The following is a 16,180-nucleotide window of genomic DNA, read 5'->3' on the forward strand; positions in this document are numbered from 1 at the left end:
ATTAACCTCTTTTACATCACAAATTATACGGAAACTATCACTCTCAAAAAAACCGCCGCTCACCAGTTGTCTCAATCGTAAAATTTATCACAAATCGTCATCCAATTTCTGAAACAATGTATTAAAGCAGATGACTGGTGGTGCAGACAAACAGAGCGCGACAGGGTTTGTCATTGAGGGCAGAAGAAGTACTACTCTAAGAGAAGCGATGAATGAGTTGAAAAAATCAAAATTTACATTTAGCTTCACCTCGCTTCCTACAAAAATATATTGCATTTACCACTGAAAGACATGGGTGCTTCGCAGATATAAACTTCTGTATCTCCCTTGCTCGGGAAATATTTAGAGTTGTATTGACCGTTCCCTAATATTGCGGCTCACCCATCAATCATCATCAACCTGGGATTCCTTGTTTCTTTTTGGTTATGTGCAATTTCGGCATACATATGGGCTATTTGGTGAGTTGGTTATAGGCTGATATATTATTGGAGATTTCTAGATCGTAAAAATTGTGTACAAAATGCTATTGTTCGGACGCTGTCTGTTGATTGCATTTTCTGTGTGGTCCACTTTGGGTATCAACAATTTGCACAAGCAAACCTAAACACTGACCCCACTAGTGTTTAGTATCCACGCATTCGTTAATATCCACGCAATCAAATAGCCAGGCTGTTATTAATGGCCTTGTTGTTTTTGCAATCCAAAGACATTGGGCTATATTGGACATTTATCTTTTTTAAAGATCTTTTATTCACATTTTATTCGACCTTTAACGCCAATGAGAAATCTAATCAAAGCGGCGATGTCTGTAACGCTACTATAGTGAATGGGTATACTATAATGAGTATTTTATGAGTTTAAATTTTTTCTTAACTGCTTTTTAAGTGAAGAGAGAAATTTTTGGGGTTTCAGAAAGTTTTTTACCTGCTCTAATTTGACTGGTTCTTTCGATTTTTTGCATTGGCGCTTCGAGTTGATGTATAAGCTCTAATCGTGCGTAGATGCGATTGTTTCAGCTAATCATAGGACCACGAATGATTCTTATGGCTTTGAATCTACGTGTTTTCATAAACTAATTTTAATTTCTCTTTGCTATCACCCAATTTCCATTTATTTTACTTTTACAGAAAAGTCCTTTTGGCAGTTTGAGTTATCTGATAGTTTTTGAGCTCTGCCTGAAAGTTTTGTTTTTTGGAGAACTGATCATTTTAATTAATTATTGAGACAAAAGCTAGAATTTCTATGGAGATGAGTGTTTTTGAAATTATTTCAGTCAATAAGATCAAGTTTTTTTGAGGCCTCCATACAATAAGTCTTTGTTTTATCTGTTTCTAGTTTCTGAACTAATTTTATTCTTGTTTTGAATGTTCAGCATAAGTTCAGTGTAAAATCAGTTCAAAGTAGGAACTCTGAAATTTTCGAAAAAAAAAGAAATTTCTTGTACATGTCAGAGAAACGTGAAGAAAGCATGCATTTCAGCTGCAAGGACACGTTATCATTTTATAAGTTAAAACTTTAGGATTTTTTTTCTGTTTTTGCCCCCCCATGTCCATTTGCACCCCCCCCCCCCCCCCACTTACACCTGTTATAGCATATTGTTTTTTTCATTGCATACAATTACATATACATTTATGCACAACTAGGATTTACAATTTAATTATGTAGCGAACTTTTCAAATTAACACATTCGCAGTAATTCAAATTTCTTATAATGTAAGCAGACAAAGAATAACGCCTGTTTTTACCACATGTGCGTTTATTTTTCACAGGATTGACTTTATGGCAGTAATTTTTTGACAACCGGTAACAAAAATCTATCCAATCTTGTACCGGTGCCAGCGATTTATTGTGCCTAAACTGAACTATCTGTAGCTGTGAAAAGTACATATTTGGGGGGGTGGTGCAAACAGACTGGTTATATAGGACTGGGGGGGGCAAACAGATCCAAATTTTACCCATTACAAACTTGATGCCACAGAGCGGATAATGAATACTTTTACATTATGTATAGCAGATGCGACTCCTCGATCTAAACATTCGACATAACAGGAACATTTCTTATTCAATGTTCACGAATTCAGTTTTTACAAAAACATCCGTTCACTGCCGCTGACAACGGAGTCGGGGCTCCCTAAGCTCTGCGCCAAGTAAGGACAGACAGCGTCCTTTAGAAGATGAGACATTTAAATAGCTGTCATTTAGTTGCAGCTATGATCTTTATGACCTTCACATTATTCCATTATGATATCTTCTTCTATAGCTTGTTCACGCTCCAATATTTTAAAACTCTTTTCTAAATTAGAACGTTCGACACAGAACTAAAAAACCATGTCTGGCTTGAGAATTATTGTTTAATGTAAAAATGGTTTACTCTTATACTCAAAGTACCGCGATATAAGAACTATCCAAATGGATTTCAATTTTGTGCTTTTGATTAAAAATTAATTCAATGCGTTTCATAATTAAAAACAAACTATTCAGACCTCGAGTTTAATGAATACTTAATGAGACGAAAATAAAAATTTGAGCTGATTCCTGATTCCAAAAATTGAACAAAATTGAATAAAAAGGAACTGAAACCGTTAAATTGCGCTTTTATTATTGTTCCCGTCAACCTTATTTTTCTATGCATTAAATGCTGAATAAATCCTATAATTTTTGCGCAATAAAAACGTCAAATTTCATGTCAAATGAATTAAATTGTGGCTGTTTGTTTTGTTTTTCCTTTTCCCGAGATTCCCAAACGCGATGAGAAAACAATAAATAAATTATAACCTGAACAAAGGACGCGTTCTCGCTGGATATTTGCTGAAAAGTTGTGAATTATTTACTTTATACCATCTTACCAAGCGTATTTGAAATTCCCCCTTTCCGATTAAGATATTTACATTGAGGAGTTGTTAAAGTTGCAACTATGTTCTGCAGATTTTAAATTTTTATCATAAAAACAGGTGAAGATTTGAATCTTTCGCGAATTGAATGAAGTTTAATCGATAAACACTAAAAAATTGATAATTTCTAAATTCTTTATTCCGTCGCATTTTTCTACTACCGTTGTTCACATACAATTCTGAGACAAAATTCTGAGTTCGAGAATTTTTTTCATCGAGTTTCTTTTTTACTTCTCAATTATTATTATACTTCTTAAATGTCTGAACTTTATTACAATATGCGGCAAAAGTACTGCAACCTCTATTTTTATTTGTTACATGATAGAATTACATATTTAGACGGTCTGTAAATTCGTCACGCAAAACGACCGCTCGAAAATACTCAAACATCGTTAAAATGTCTTGTTCATAGAACGTTCTTAATTCAAGTGAGCTCTTGTTCTGGTTGTTTATTTTTCATATGTTGTTTATTTTATTATTTTCTTGGTACTAGTGCTGCGAATCTTGACAGCTTTGCTGACAGAATACCTTTTGGTTACCATTGTTTTTTCTATTCCTGCATTCTAGTCGCCGTTTTTTCAATAACTCGATCAAGTAGCAAACGAAATTATGAGTTCGGGTTCAATCGGTAGCAGTCCAAGAGTGAAACCCGATGCCACCACGAGTGTGACGTCACTGGACAGGTCGCATGCACGTGACAAGTTCAAAAGCGCTGTGACTGTAATTAGAATAGTTTCGAAACTGCAGAAGAAGACAAAGCACAGAAAAGTGTATTTGGACCAAGCTGCTGAAGCTGAAAAGAGACAGGTAATGAGATAATGAAATATCAATTTGGGCAATTTTGAGCCGAGGAATGGTTGAAAAAGTACGTAAGACAAGTTGTTAGAAGATGACTTTTTTTTCGCAGCGAATCTTTTTCAGAGTAATAATGGAATGCAACATGAAGAGTGAAAAATTGTTTTCCTTGCATTGGATAACATATACATACAGCAAATATGCATTTCAAAAGTTACCTATTCTGATCAGACTACGGTTAAATGGGCCTTTCGTTTTTCATTAGCTGGATTAATCCCAATATATCAAGACAAATATTAAAGGTCAAAATTTATTAAATTTGTTCTTGGTAAACCAGAAATCGAACAGTAAAAACTGCAGAAGAAAATGAACCAATCTTCATTGCTAGTTTTCCTCAAACGTTTTCTGTGCAATTATCATATAATTATTTTAAGATTAAAGTGATTGTTTTGATTCACTCGTAGCCCTCGTACTTATCACTAAGGCAAATTCATTACTGAATCACAAAAAAAATCATACTGCAAAACTTAATGAAAATTATTATGATCATGTCGCTTTTTGAAAATTACAGAGCGTTCTTCAGAGTTATACGAAATGACTCACGCGAGGATGAATTTGCACTTTCTGATTTTGATCTGCGACTTAGTACTTACGACTGTGTGTCATCTGGGCATTTATTATTACATAATGTCTGCTCTTTGAACAACCTCAATTCCCGCCATATTTGCTTCTTAGCAGCATCAACTACAGCATAATTACCCGCGCTTTTATCGCTTTTGTTTGTTCAGCAACCACGCTACAGATGCCATTTATACTACGCGCTACTTATACTCCGCTATTTAATGCCTCAAATTAATGCCTCAAAAAGCATGCTCATGAAGCAAAACAATGTTTTTTGGATTAATAATGATATGGAAATAAAAATTTGGTAGAGCACAAATTGGTAGAATTTGAAATTGGGACAGTTTGAGTTTGGTACAGTTTGTGCATTTAGATGTACAGTTTGATCGTAGGAGAGTTGATCGTAGGTAGTTTGAATACACGCAGTAAGTTCACTCGTAATCCCTGCAGACTTTTCCTTTCACTTCTCAGACCCGTCCACCGGACCGGCATCGGTGAGGAATGTTCACAATTGACTCGGAAGAGGCCGCACGTGTAAAATTAATTACTGTGAATAACGCCGACATACAATACGTGCATTGTGGATTGGATCACCCAAGGTGAAATTCGTTCGAGTGAATTTTAAAACATTGAGATTTGATCTGTATATGGTTCGGAACTCGCAGAGGTCGCAATTAGGCGGTTGAATAATCTGCTGATGAATCCGTGATACTTGGCTCGCAACGAGGCACTGCGCACGTCACAAGTAGTCACAGTACGCGCACTCGTACCTTCTCTCCTTGTGCTCAGCCACCACCACAGTCTGACTCGGCGCCCGTCTCTTTCGCATGTTAACAATCACCTCGCCCCGTTCATCGTCAAGTTCTACGACCTTTCTCAACGTGACTATGCCATGGCATGCCAGTATCCGGATGAATAACATCAAGAGCTAATTCTGTGTCCTCGCACTCAATGATCGATGGATGAAATCCGAAAATCACCTGTATGTTTTCAATGATCACAATACAAACAAGAAGAATTCAATCATACTGTCAACAAAGTTCAACAGGCAGAAAATCAATAAAACAAGTTTTAATCAAATCTGAACTCCACAACATTTGAAGACAATTGAAGCTACTATTCAGACACTGGAAAAAGATAAACTGAAATAGACTGATTAACTCAGATTGACACCCCACGGGCGAAAGCCCAAAGCTTGTACTACTTATATACTTCTATTACTACACCACAACTAATTCTGACTCCACCTACCTTCGCCGACCTCCACCGACCTTTGCCATCGACCTCCACCGACCTCCGCCAACCTCCACCTAAAAAATGTGAATGCACCAATATATGGTATAGTTAGAGCTAGAATAGCTCGTGATGGTATCGCCATTTTAAAATACTCATGCATGAGATCGAGTTATTCGAAATTTTCAAAATTTGCTGTTTGCAGTCTGTCAGTATTCAGTTCTTTGTATGTACAGTCTGATGTGAAGCATTTTGTGCAGTGTTGACCAATAATGTAAATGAGGCTGCTAAGAAGAAATACAGACTTGGATGTTTCTTAAACGACTATGTGCAGACTGACAAAAGATTTTATACTTCTATTTGTCTGGTTCAGTTCTGGTTAAAATCGAAAAGCAATGGTACAGCGCTGAAACCCACTGCGACCAAGGACCGGGGCTCCAAAACATAAACATATAGACCTTTTTATAGCTACGAGTGAATCAAAAACCATCACTTTAATCTTAAAATAATTATATGATAGTTGCACGGAAAACGTTTTAGGAGAACTACCATATCATATTTTTTACGAACAATGAGCATTATTTTGACAAATCAGATACTAATTTTTGAAAATGTTTATGCAATCTACATTCACAACAACCCATGGAAAGTTATTTTTGTTAGGCTTCCGCAAGTGACACAAATGCCCAAAACGAAAGGATTCGTAAATTATTATTCTAATTGTTAGAAGAAAGCTAACAGAATCTGAATGAAAAGTAAATATTTCAAACCGTTAACGATTAAAACTTTCTAAGTACATTATAAAACTGCAAACAGTTTTTCACCTTCAGATATAATTGAAAAAAAACTAACTTCTTTTACAACTCTATGACCAGGAAAAGTTATTAAATAAACACAAAATATATTTTTATCTTTCCATTTCCATGTAAACATAGAACAACGCTCAGAAAAAGATTGGCAAAAAATTGCTTCAATCCTGAAAAAAAATTAACCAAAAGTTTGCACTTAATTAGTCATGATTTATTCCAATAACACTGATTGCGACTGGAGAAGGAAAAGAAAAAAATTGAAATAAAATAGTTACTCTTATGTACAATAATAACAAAAGTTACGCTGTTGCTTCGGTTGAACTGTGTTTCAGTAAATGGTCTGAATCTTGTTTTCAAATGAAAACATGATTGTTCTAATACGAATACTGTCGGCATTAGATTTTATTGCCAAGGCTGACAATCGTCTAAAATTAAGCTTTATAGGTTTATCCCGTTTCATTTCTGACCTCACTTTTTCTATATTGACTCTGTTTATTAACAATTGTTTTGCTGTGTGACTACACTTATAAGCTGGTTAGATTGAAAACAGAGTCAAATTAACCTAGAGAAGTCGAGGAGCTCACCCAAAACATTGAAGCAATAATTTGTCTGACCAAAAGAAACATAGTAGTACGGTTCCTGAAGTACAGTCCGAACTACAGAACACAATTAAGTCCTGGATCTGAAAATCATCTTGGCCGCTATTGCTATTATGAGAATAATGCAACAAGAATTAAGGAAACAGAACTTCAGTTTTGTCATCGAAATTCAGTGGCGACAAAGACATTGGAAAAGGACCATCATAAAGAAATCCCTGCGACATCGAACTGACAATCAGTACAATGCACATCAGGCTAGTGTCACCTGTTGATACTATGACTAATTGAAAAAACAATAGCAAACGTAAGACAAGGGGCCTAATTTCTCCTGATAAAAAACAGTGTAAAAATAATTTAAACTGTTTTACGTAAACTGAATCTTTATAATGCCTCGATTTTGCGTAATTAGTTGGAACTATAAGATTAGGTATGTTATTGGTGAATCAAAAGACGATAAAACCACAATAAACAATAGACAAGCAAAACTAAAAAAAAACACTAATTTTTTTGCAAGCCAAATAGTTTAAATTTGATTGAAATCATTGTATTTAATATTGAGCTTCAAAAAATGTGCTTAGAGGTTGATGGAATGTTTCAATTATGATACTGTATAACAGCAAAAAAAAACAGAACAGTTTGTATCACCAAAACTCGAAAACTGCAGAAAACATTTAAGAAAGCTATTGATGTGAAAATTGATTTATATGTTTCATTAGTAAGCGAATAAAACGTATCACGGCAAAAACATGAAAATGAGCGAACTCAAAAACTGTCGTAACTCAAAAACTGTAAAATTCACAACATGCATTACCTATCACTGCAAACGCAATCCATCTATTCACCAAGTGAACAAAAAAATTTTCTTGGAAAAAGTAGTGTCTGAGTTACAGAAAATTTTGCCTTTGTCCAATTCTTCGGTTTAGACAATTAGACTAATTCTAAAATTCTCATTTTCATTTCGCAATATCTTAATTTGGTAATTCGAAACAACCTTTTGTGAGGCGAGTTTTGTCTCCATGCCCTATTTGAATTATACGTGAATATGACGGCTTGCATTTAATATCGTTAGGTCAAAAACAACGTATGTAATAGAGGACCTAATTTTATACATTGAAAAACATAGCAACTTGAAATATCCATTTTAAAAAAATTCAAAACCGAGTTGGTTTTCCATGGCCTGGTAAAAATTAAACAAAAAGTTTTGAAAACTGTGAAAAAAATTCTAGTTCGTTTTACAATCATTAGTTTCAATGAAAAGCTTCGTTCAATTACATCGTTTTGCGCAACAATCGGCATAAAATGAAGTTGAAAGAGGCACTAGGAATTAAACTTTTTCATCTAGCAGAGACTTGGAAGTCAAAAATAGCAATTTATGATTTCCGAAGTTTATCGATAATTTGTTGACAAAGAGTCAAGCTGCTAGTTTTGTCCTAAGTGAAAATCAAAGTGAAAAGAGTAGTCATTTTAATTTTTTTGTTACTCAGGACATGTGATCAATGTGAGAGTAGGCAGCTTTTAACTTTGTTTTAAAAATTAAAGTGCGTTGGAACATTCTCTGCCTACTCATTTTACAGATACTCCCTGTAAATTGCTCTCAAACGAAATTAGTACGAATTCTTTAGTTATTTGTTACTCGAAGAAGAGTATTTTTATTCTAGAGAGTTTTTGCAGCTGAAGCAAGTTTCTTCATGACTTGAACTTTTGACATCTGTTTTCCAACATTGACTCCTTAATCATAACGTTAATGGATGTTTTCAAAAGTTGTATTTTAATAATGAATTGGTTACTAATGCATTGTGAATTGGAATTGAACGTAATGTTAGTGGCGGGGGAAAATTTCGAATAGTTTTCTAAACATAACTGTCCCTCCTCTCTATCCAAATTACGAACAGACCTCACCCCGCCTCACTTTCCTCGCCACTCAACCACGCCCCTTCACCTCATCACCAACAGTACATACCTCACTCAGGCGTCACGACATCAGACGTTTCTTGGGAAAGTGGATTTGGTCAATTTAATTGGTTTTGTTCAGTTTTTCAAAGTCTTTGAATTGGTTGCAATGAGTAGTTTGTTATCAATACCTCTTCGTACAAAAGTGTCCCATCTCTATGCCCACATGTTTACAAGAATCTGTGCCTAAGTTGCCGGCAACAAAATCTGATGGCAATCGGCTTGACTGGATGAAGTGGTTCAGCATTTCTGGAGAGGCAAAGTCTTTAACAGATGGATACGGCTGCAACAGCAGTCTGTATGTCCTGGCGTTGAATCGTCTTAAAGAACACTTCGGAAACTCAAACCGGATATTAAATGCCTTCTTGATAAACTCTCGCAGTTCAAACCACCTATTCTGACTGTCCCTGAAAGTTATACCCAATTTTTCTCCTGACCCTATTTGATTCATTTCAACAACTTGGATTCAATCATGACATCCATTCTACTACAAATCTCAATCAAGCATCAAATAAACTTCCAACACCAGTCCGCCTAGAATGGAACAAGAATGCCCTCAAAAAGTTTTCACTCCAGCCGTCTCCTAAAGAGCTTTCTGAGTTGTTATCAATCTATGCAAAGGTTTGTAGAGATTTGCCAGCGCCAATAATGGTAACGCGACCCAGCCATGGAAGATCAAAGTGTGCTCATAAACCATGGATTCAGAAAACTCAAAGTCTCTTGCCCTCATCTACGAGAACGACAGGCAATGGTCAACAGGGTGGCTCATTTTCCGACGGTAATAAACAAGACCCCTCCAGAACTGTTGTTTGCATCAGTTTTGAGACGTGTCAATATCTCTACAAATGTTCTCATTTCCAGTTCCTGTCTCCATTGGATCGGAGAGAACATGTCAAAAACTTAAAATTTTGCTTCAACTGCTTTGGCAGTAATCATGTTAAACATTGCAATTAAAAAAAGGTCTGTCGAACTGGCAATTGTGGCCGAAAGCATCATACTCTGCTCAATGAGAGCTTTGGAGACAATAATCAGAGAGCGAAGCCGTCATCGGCCATTAAATCCGTTCACTTACATGGAACAGGACAAGTAGCTCTTGTTCCGGTTGAACTTTCCAATAGTGCAAAAACTCTTAATACTTAGTGTATCTAGACAACGGAAGTTGTCAAAGCTGGCCGCTTACTTCTGCAGCATCGGAATTGGAGATTGACATGAACACAGTTGCTAAAATTCCAATCAGTGGCTACCATAAAACTAGAGAAATAGACTGTTCTCAAGTTTCTGTCCAAATCAAGCCATACAGATCTCAGAACAGCTTAGAAGTTACAATCGATGTGCTAGCAGTACCAGATTTCAACCTGACGCCAGTTAAAACCAGTGAGCTGAGCAAACTTTGTAGTAAGTTTGATAACCTTAAACACATCACCTTAAACACGTCACAAGAAAATAATTGAGTGGAGAAAAACATGGTTACAAGAGATAACAAAGCAAATCATTTGAAAATCAGTTTTTCTAACTGACGGAGTGGGTAATGGCAAAAAAATTGTACTACCTAGAAATAGCAACATAAGCTTTTCGCTTGTGTCGCAATTTTCGGGTATAACAATTTTTTGCCTTTACCCGCTCCGTCAGTTAGAAACGCCGATTTCGAATTAATTGCTTTATTATCTCTTCTAACCATCTTTTTCTCGCCTCAGTTATTTTCTTTAGAATTATGTATTGGCTACAAAGGTTCTACCTAGCAAACAATCGTCTATACGGAAGCCGAATACTATTTGCAACCTTGCAAATGGGGTCGGCGGTGTCATCAACATTGATGCCCAGTGGATTATTTGCCATATGTGCTTTATTTATCATCTGTGCCCGTTACTGATTCGACGTGGTTAAGAAAAGTCACGAAAGTTTTCAGCCATAGCAACATCAGAACAATCCCGATTTAACGAAAACTGAAAACTCGAAACTGATTAATTTATACTAAACCATTGTACTCCATTATTAATTCAATAATCAAATCATTCTCACAATGTTCCTAAGGCGGCCCAAGTAACAGTTTTTTTATTATTTATTTTCCTAAGTAGTTAATTCTATGATCCTTTAAGTGTTTATTAATGGTCGAATGTTATACATTTGAGGCATTAGGAGTTACGTACGCTCTTGCTTATGTCAAAAAAGCAGATATTGTAGTTATTTGATTTTACTACGTAAATATTGACTTATATCACTTAATCGATTAACAAATCAAAAACGAGTAACAATGATGTTATAAATAATATTTAACTGAATAATTGCTTTGACCGAATTGTAACTAAAACAAACAGAAGTTGTTGCAAGCAGCAGTTGGCTCCCAGAATAGAATTTAAATTGATTCTTCATAAACTTTAATCCTTTTTTAAGTTTTGCTAGATCTCAACGTCTCCCAAGTTTTAAGCCAGTTCAGCTCTCTTGACAAAAAATTACAATGCTAGCATTTGGCTGAAGCCTTAAAAACTTCAGAAGGAAATTGAACATAGTTTATCACCAAGAATACTCTTACTTTCAATCAAAAATATAGGTTACAGTCCTTTAATACGACAGAACGACTAATCGTGTAGACGAGATTATTAGTCAACCGAATTCAATGAAGAACGAGGCCGTAAAAAAGCTGTAAAACTTGAGAACCAAGCTTTGATATTTCGGTTCCACTGAGATTCTTGAGCGGCCGCAACACTTGGCAAGTGCCAAGATTTAGAGGTTAATGTTCACATCCCGGGGTCCCTCAATACGGATGCTAACTGATACCAAATCATATCATGGTATACTAGATATTCCCATGTTTCACAATGGGGAGCGTCAAAAGTTTCTGTGCTTTTTTAAGACGGTTTTCAGCTGTTTGAGCCTAAAATTCATAAAAACTGACTGAATTTATGACCTGTTTCACACATTGATAACAAGTCTGGCATTTTTGGGTCAATAGAATTCTTAACGAAAAAAATTTAAAAAGTATGCTGTGAAGGTTCTCATGTTGTCATGTGGACAAATCACACAAAATAACCCACATTTTGAGCCAGTGATGAGGTATAATTGGAATGCGGATTGAGTCCCAAAAAAGTCTATTTCGTAAAAAAAATAAAAATCGCCATCTTTCGGAAAAAGGCGCTGCCAAACTTTCAACTGGTGTAAGAGCCCAAACTACCCTCTGTTAGTTTGGGCAGAGAATTAACAGTGTTTTTTTTAAGTTGAAGCCAACAAATAGGGCATCCAATTCAGAATAATGTTGGAAAATGTTTGACACTATTTTGAACTGGAATTATTTTTTCCAAATCTTAGCCAATAATTTGATTAAGATTTGGCATTTTTTGGCCAGAACTTTAATTCACAGTTGCCAAATCTGAGCCAAGATTTCTATTCAGACTTGCCAAGTCTTGGTGGAGACTTGGATTTAGACCGCCAATTGTTAAAAATGACATGAGCGCTGCTCCGAATCAGTTATGATATGCGATTGGTTTTAATACTTAATCTATACTGAAATTGACTTGGCATCAAATCCGGATGACATTAAGTTTGTCGGAGATTACTTTTTCTTAAAATATGATACCCTAAAGCAAAATGTATGAAGTTCTATTGAAATAAAAATTAAAAGCATTTTATTTTATTTTCTCTAGTTATGCGTTATTAAGCGAATAAACCCAATTACCCATACATATTTTACGAGATTGCGTTCTTAAGAAAATGAAAAAAAAACATTCTTTTCTCAAACTTTAATTAAACTGCTCTGTCAAGGTTTTTTTAAACAGCAAATTGACGATTCTTGGGAACAAATATGCTGAACTACAGAGCTGCTTCTACTACAAAAAGAAATTCCATTAATTTTGAAACCTGTTTTTTCAGAAGCAGGAAATTAACAGCCAATTGGAAAATTCTATTATCATAAGCGCTCAGATAATTTTTACACCAAACAAACACTTAACAGTAAGTTGGCCCAAAAAAGAGTTTTTCCTCAGAGTCTAAAATGAGTTTAAAAAAATGCTACAAAAAATAGTTTTCGAATGATTTTTTGAGGGAGCCAAGAAACGTAATAATACATTGTGAAATTTTCTGGAAGGACATTTGGTTGACACAAAGAGCGAAATTGCTTGAATGATTATCATCACTTTTCTTTTCTTTGTACTTTAATAAGTATTTATGTTGTTATATTGTATACGTTGTAGTAAAATAACACGACCATTTCCATATTACGATTATATAAATATCTAGTGTGGTTTTGGAAATTCAGTGTTTCCTTTTATAGAAATTTTACATAGTTTCTCACGAAATATGCGTCAATTCTGCTCCAATTTTCCGACACTTTTGTCCAGGTTTCCGCAAAAATTGGTCAATATTACTCATAATTTTTCTTTTTGGTTTAAGTCCGGACTATTTGCTGAGGACTCCAGTATCTGTTGAACCATATGGAAATAGTAGAACGGCAAAAAAGCTTGTTTTCAGGGGCTGGCAGCTTTTTCAATGGCCCGCTCATCATTCATCATTTTAATCATTATTGATAATTTATTTGACAATCCGATGAAATGACGGCTTTTTATCCGTAAATATGGATTGGCACAAAGTCATTTAATCAAATGCCTGATTGAAATGCTTTTGAGATTTTTTTAATGTTCTAACTAAGATTGGTTCAATTTTCGATCAATTTTTTCTAATTAAGTATTTGCTAACTTGTCATGAGAGAATCAGACACTGTAAATCTTTACATTAAACCTGTACGGCGTGTCAGCAAAGTCCCAAATTGAGTTTTTTTTAGCTTAAATTGCGCTTGAATGTGTTTCAGACATATAGGATTCAAATTAATATTCTGCAAAGCATCATATTCTAAGTACTCTTAAATCACATTTTTAAATCGCTACTAGCTCCAGATTATTTTTGTTTTCATTCTTTGATGCAAAAGAGAAGACGATATAAAACCGTTATTTATTCAGGAATTTTTCCGATGAAAGACATGAAATATTGATTTGCTTTACAACTGTGCCTTAAAAAGGGCAATAATATTTAGCAGACTGTTTTATGGTTGGCATCGCGAATCGTTTTTTGTTCTTTCTGCCATTTTTTTTTTAAAAAAAATCATTGCTCTCTCCTTTTTTTTACAATTTTGACCAGTTTTTCGATCTTTCATAAACATCGTATAAAGTCATACGTTGTGTAATAATGTTATAATTCTAATGTTGATTTTTGTGCGGCGCGATTGTTTAATGCGTTAATATTATCTAAAGCAGTGGTGGTTTAATAAAAAAATATATTTATTAAACCGGTTGTTTATCAGCACGTGAATGTTGAAGACGCTTCAAAAAGGCTTAAACCATTGATAACTATCACTCAATTCTTCAATTAAGCTTGAAAACAATCACGTAAATAAATGAATTAATGCCTTTATCTTTATACATTTTAAAAACCAAAACAAATTCTACGGTTGATCAATTGTGTAATACTGCATTAAAGCATTAATCGTCTGAAATTTATCGATATAGTTGAAATTTTACAAATAATTCGACAGAAATTGCTTTTTAAAGCTCATTCGTTTAGTATAAATACTTTTAACAACAGAAAAGTTCAGACAATAATGAAAGAAAACGACCAAAGCTTACTACAGAACAGCTTGTTAAGCCGAAGCTCAGAATCGCAGAAAAGCCTAATAGAAGTGCCATTAATATCAACAGAAGAAGAATTCGTGAAAACAAACAGCACATACCCCAAAAAACCAGACAAACCTGGGGAAGCAAACCAGAAAACAGAGCTCAATCGAAGCCGAAAACAGGATGCGAATAATCCTAAGCCATCTGAAGATGAAAAAGATGGGACCAAAACCCGAGAACTTCGATTTGAGGCAAAATCGAAAGACGAAGGCCACCCTGTGCCTCAAAATGAGTCGCCAACCCTTCGGCTAAGGATGTTGTTGGGTAGAAAACCCTTCTCAGCTGAGAACTCTGATGTATCTGATCATGAAGACGGAAAGCGTGGTAGAGTGCAACATATAAGAATATCTCAAAAATTTGAAAAGTAATAACGACAGCTGAAAATACATGACTCATCTCTTCTAGTAAAATTGAGCAGGTGTGCTTTCGTTTTCGTGGGTATGGAATTTTTTTTCAAGTCAAACAAGAGTCTTTTTAATGGCTGCGAAAGGAAATTATTCAAAGCCCTTATTGATGAGGTCATGGGTTTTTCATAGACAAATTTGTCTCATAGTTGCTCATTTCTTATTGACATCAGAACCAAAATGTTTGTGGATGAGCTGTAAGTTAGCTGATAAAAGACAAAAACAATTTTGTGAAAGAACCGTATAAGACGGATTTTTATAATTATCTCAAAACACCAGGTGGGGGGGGGGGGATAATTTATTCCTCACTATATTTCCAAAAAAGACCATAATCTTCCGGATCTATTCTGTTTCGGCCCCCAGTGCTTTTTATGGACCCCAGTTACAAATTATATGTTGTTATATAGCACGTTACATTGTAAGAAAATAACACGTGCGCCTGGGGGTCATAAAAGAAGCACACTAAGCTCGGGGGGGGGGCAAAACAGAATAGATCCAAACTTAAAAATCTTTCATTTTTTGATGTCGATAAAAAGTCCTGCGATATGAAGCCATCTATCTGATCATTAAAGCAATTAGCTCAAATCAATTGGCGCCCTCTCAGAATTTTTACTCTAAATAGAAATTACAAAATTAGAAAAGACCAAAAAACTAGATGATCGAACATTTTAATGCTTTAGAGAGTTGGAATAGAAGAATAAGATAGGTTTTGAAAGCACCCCGAATTTCTCTTCGTTTTTATAACTTTTGCAAGATCAACAACAAACAAATTTTATTTAGATCTCATTTAATTATCCATCAAAAAATTTGTTGAATACCTTTAAAAAAAACAAAAAATGAGCCTTTGTATTGCTTTAGAAGATAATGGGATAAATTACACATATATTTTTTATAGAAAAAACGATATTCTCATATTTCTAAAATGTCTCCAGCAAAAATTAAAATTAGTTTTAAAATTTTAACGTTTTTGGCCTTTTAATTTAACCCCATTTATTTTTGAACAAAGATTCAAATGTTTTTCAGTATTTGATTTCAAAAATGAGGATAACAAAATTAAGAATACAATATCGGAAAAAAACCATTTTTTAAATCATTTTTTGTTCTTTTCATCTTTAAATTCTAATTTTCTGTTATTCTTCAATCCTAAATTGATTCCAAAAATGGGAATTTTTTACATGAATTGCAACTAAAATAGAAACACAAGCACTTGTATTATTCATT

At 34.7% G+C, this 16,180-nt stretch overlaps 2 protein-coding genes across 6 annotated transcripts in view; one reads left to right on the plus strand and one right to left on the minus strand.

The window, feature by feature from the left end:
• LOC142341581 (uncharacterized) overlaps positions 1–16,180 on the minus strand; it is a 316,826-nt gene that overhangs the window by 103,189 nt on the left and 197,457 nt on the right. The gene's annotated exons all lie outside the window — the stretch shown is intronic.
• The window catches only part of LOC142341576 (uncharacterized), a 62,994-nt gene that overhangs the window by 12,129 nt on the left and 34,685 nt on the right, over positions 1–16,180 (plus strand). The window contains exon 1 of one of the 4 annotated variants that reach the window (XM_075392625.1): positions 2,914–3,698. The exons of 1 other annotated variant lie outside the window; for it this stretch is intronic. In XM_075392625.1, coding sequence (XP_075248740.1) covers positions 3,501–3,698 — 198 coding nt within the window. In that variant the 5' untranslated portion in view covers positions 2,914–3,500. Of the gene's footprint in view, positions 1–2,913; positions 3,699–14,242; positions 14,880–16,180 lie in introns of those variants that run through there. 2 more of the 4 variants (XM_075392623.1, XM_075392624.1) reach the window with 2 other exon arrangements.

The sequence above is a fragment of the Convolutriloba macropyga genome, chromosome 6 (assembly GCF_964194025.1).
Source record: "Convolutriloba macropyga chromosome 6, txConMacr16.3, whole genome shotgun sequence".
Lineage (NCBI taxonomy): Eukaryota > Metazoa > Xenacoelomorpha > Acoela > Convolutidae > Convolutriloba > Convolutriloba macropyga.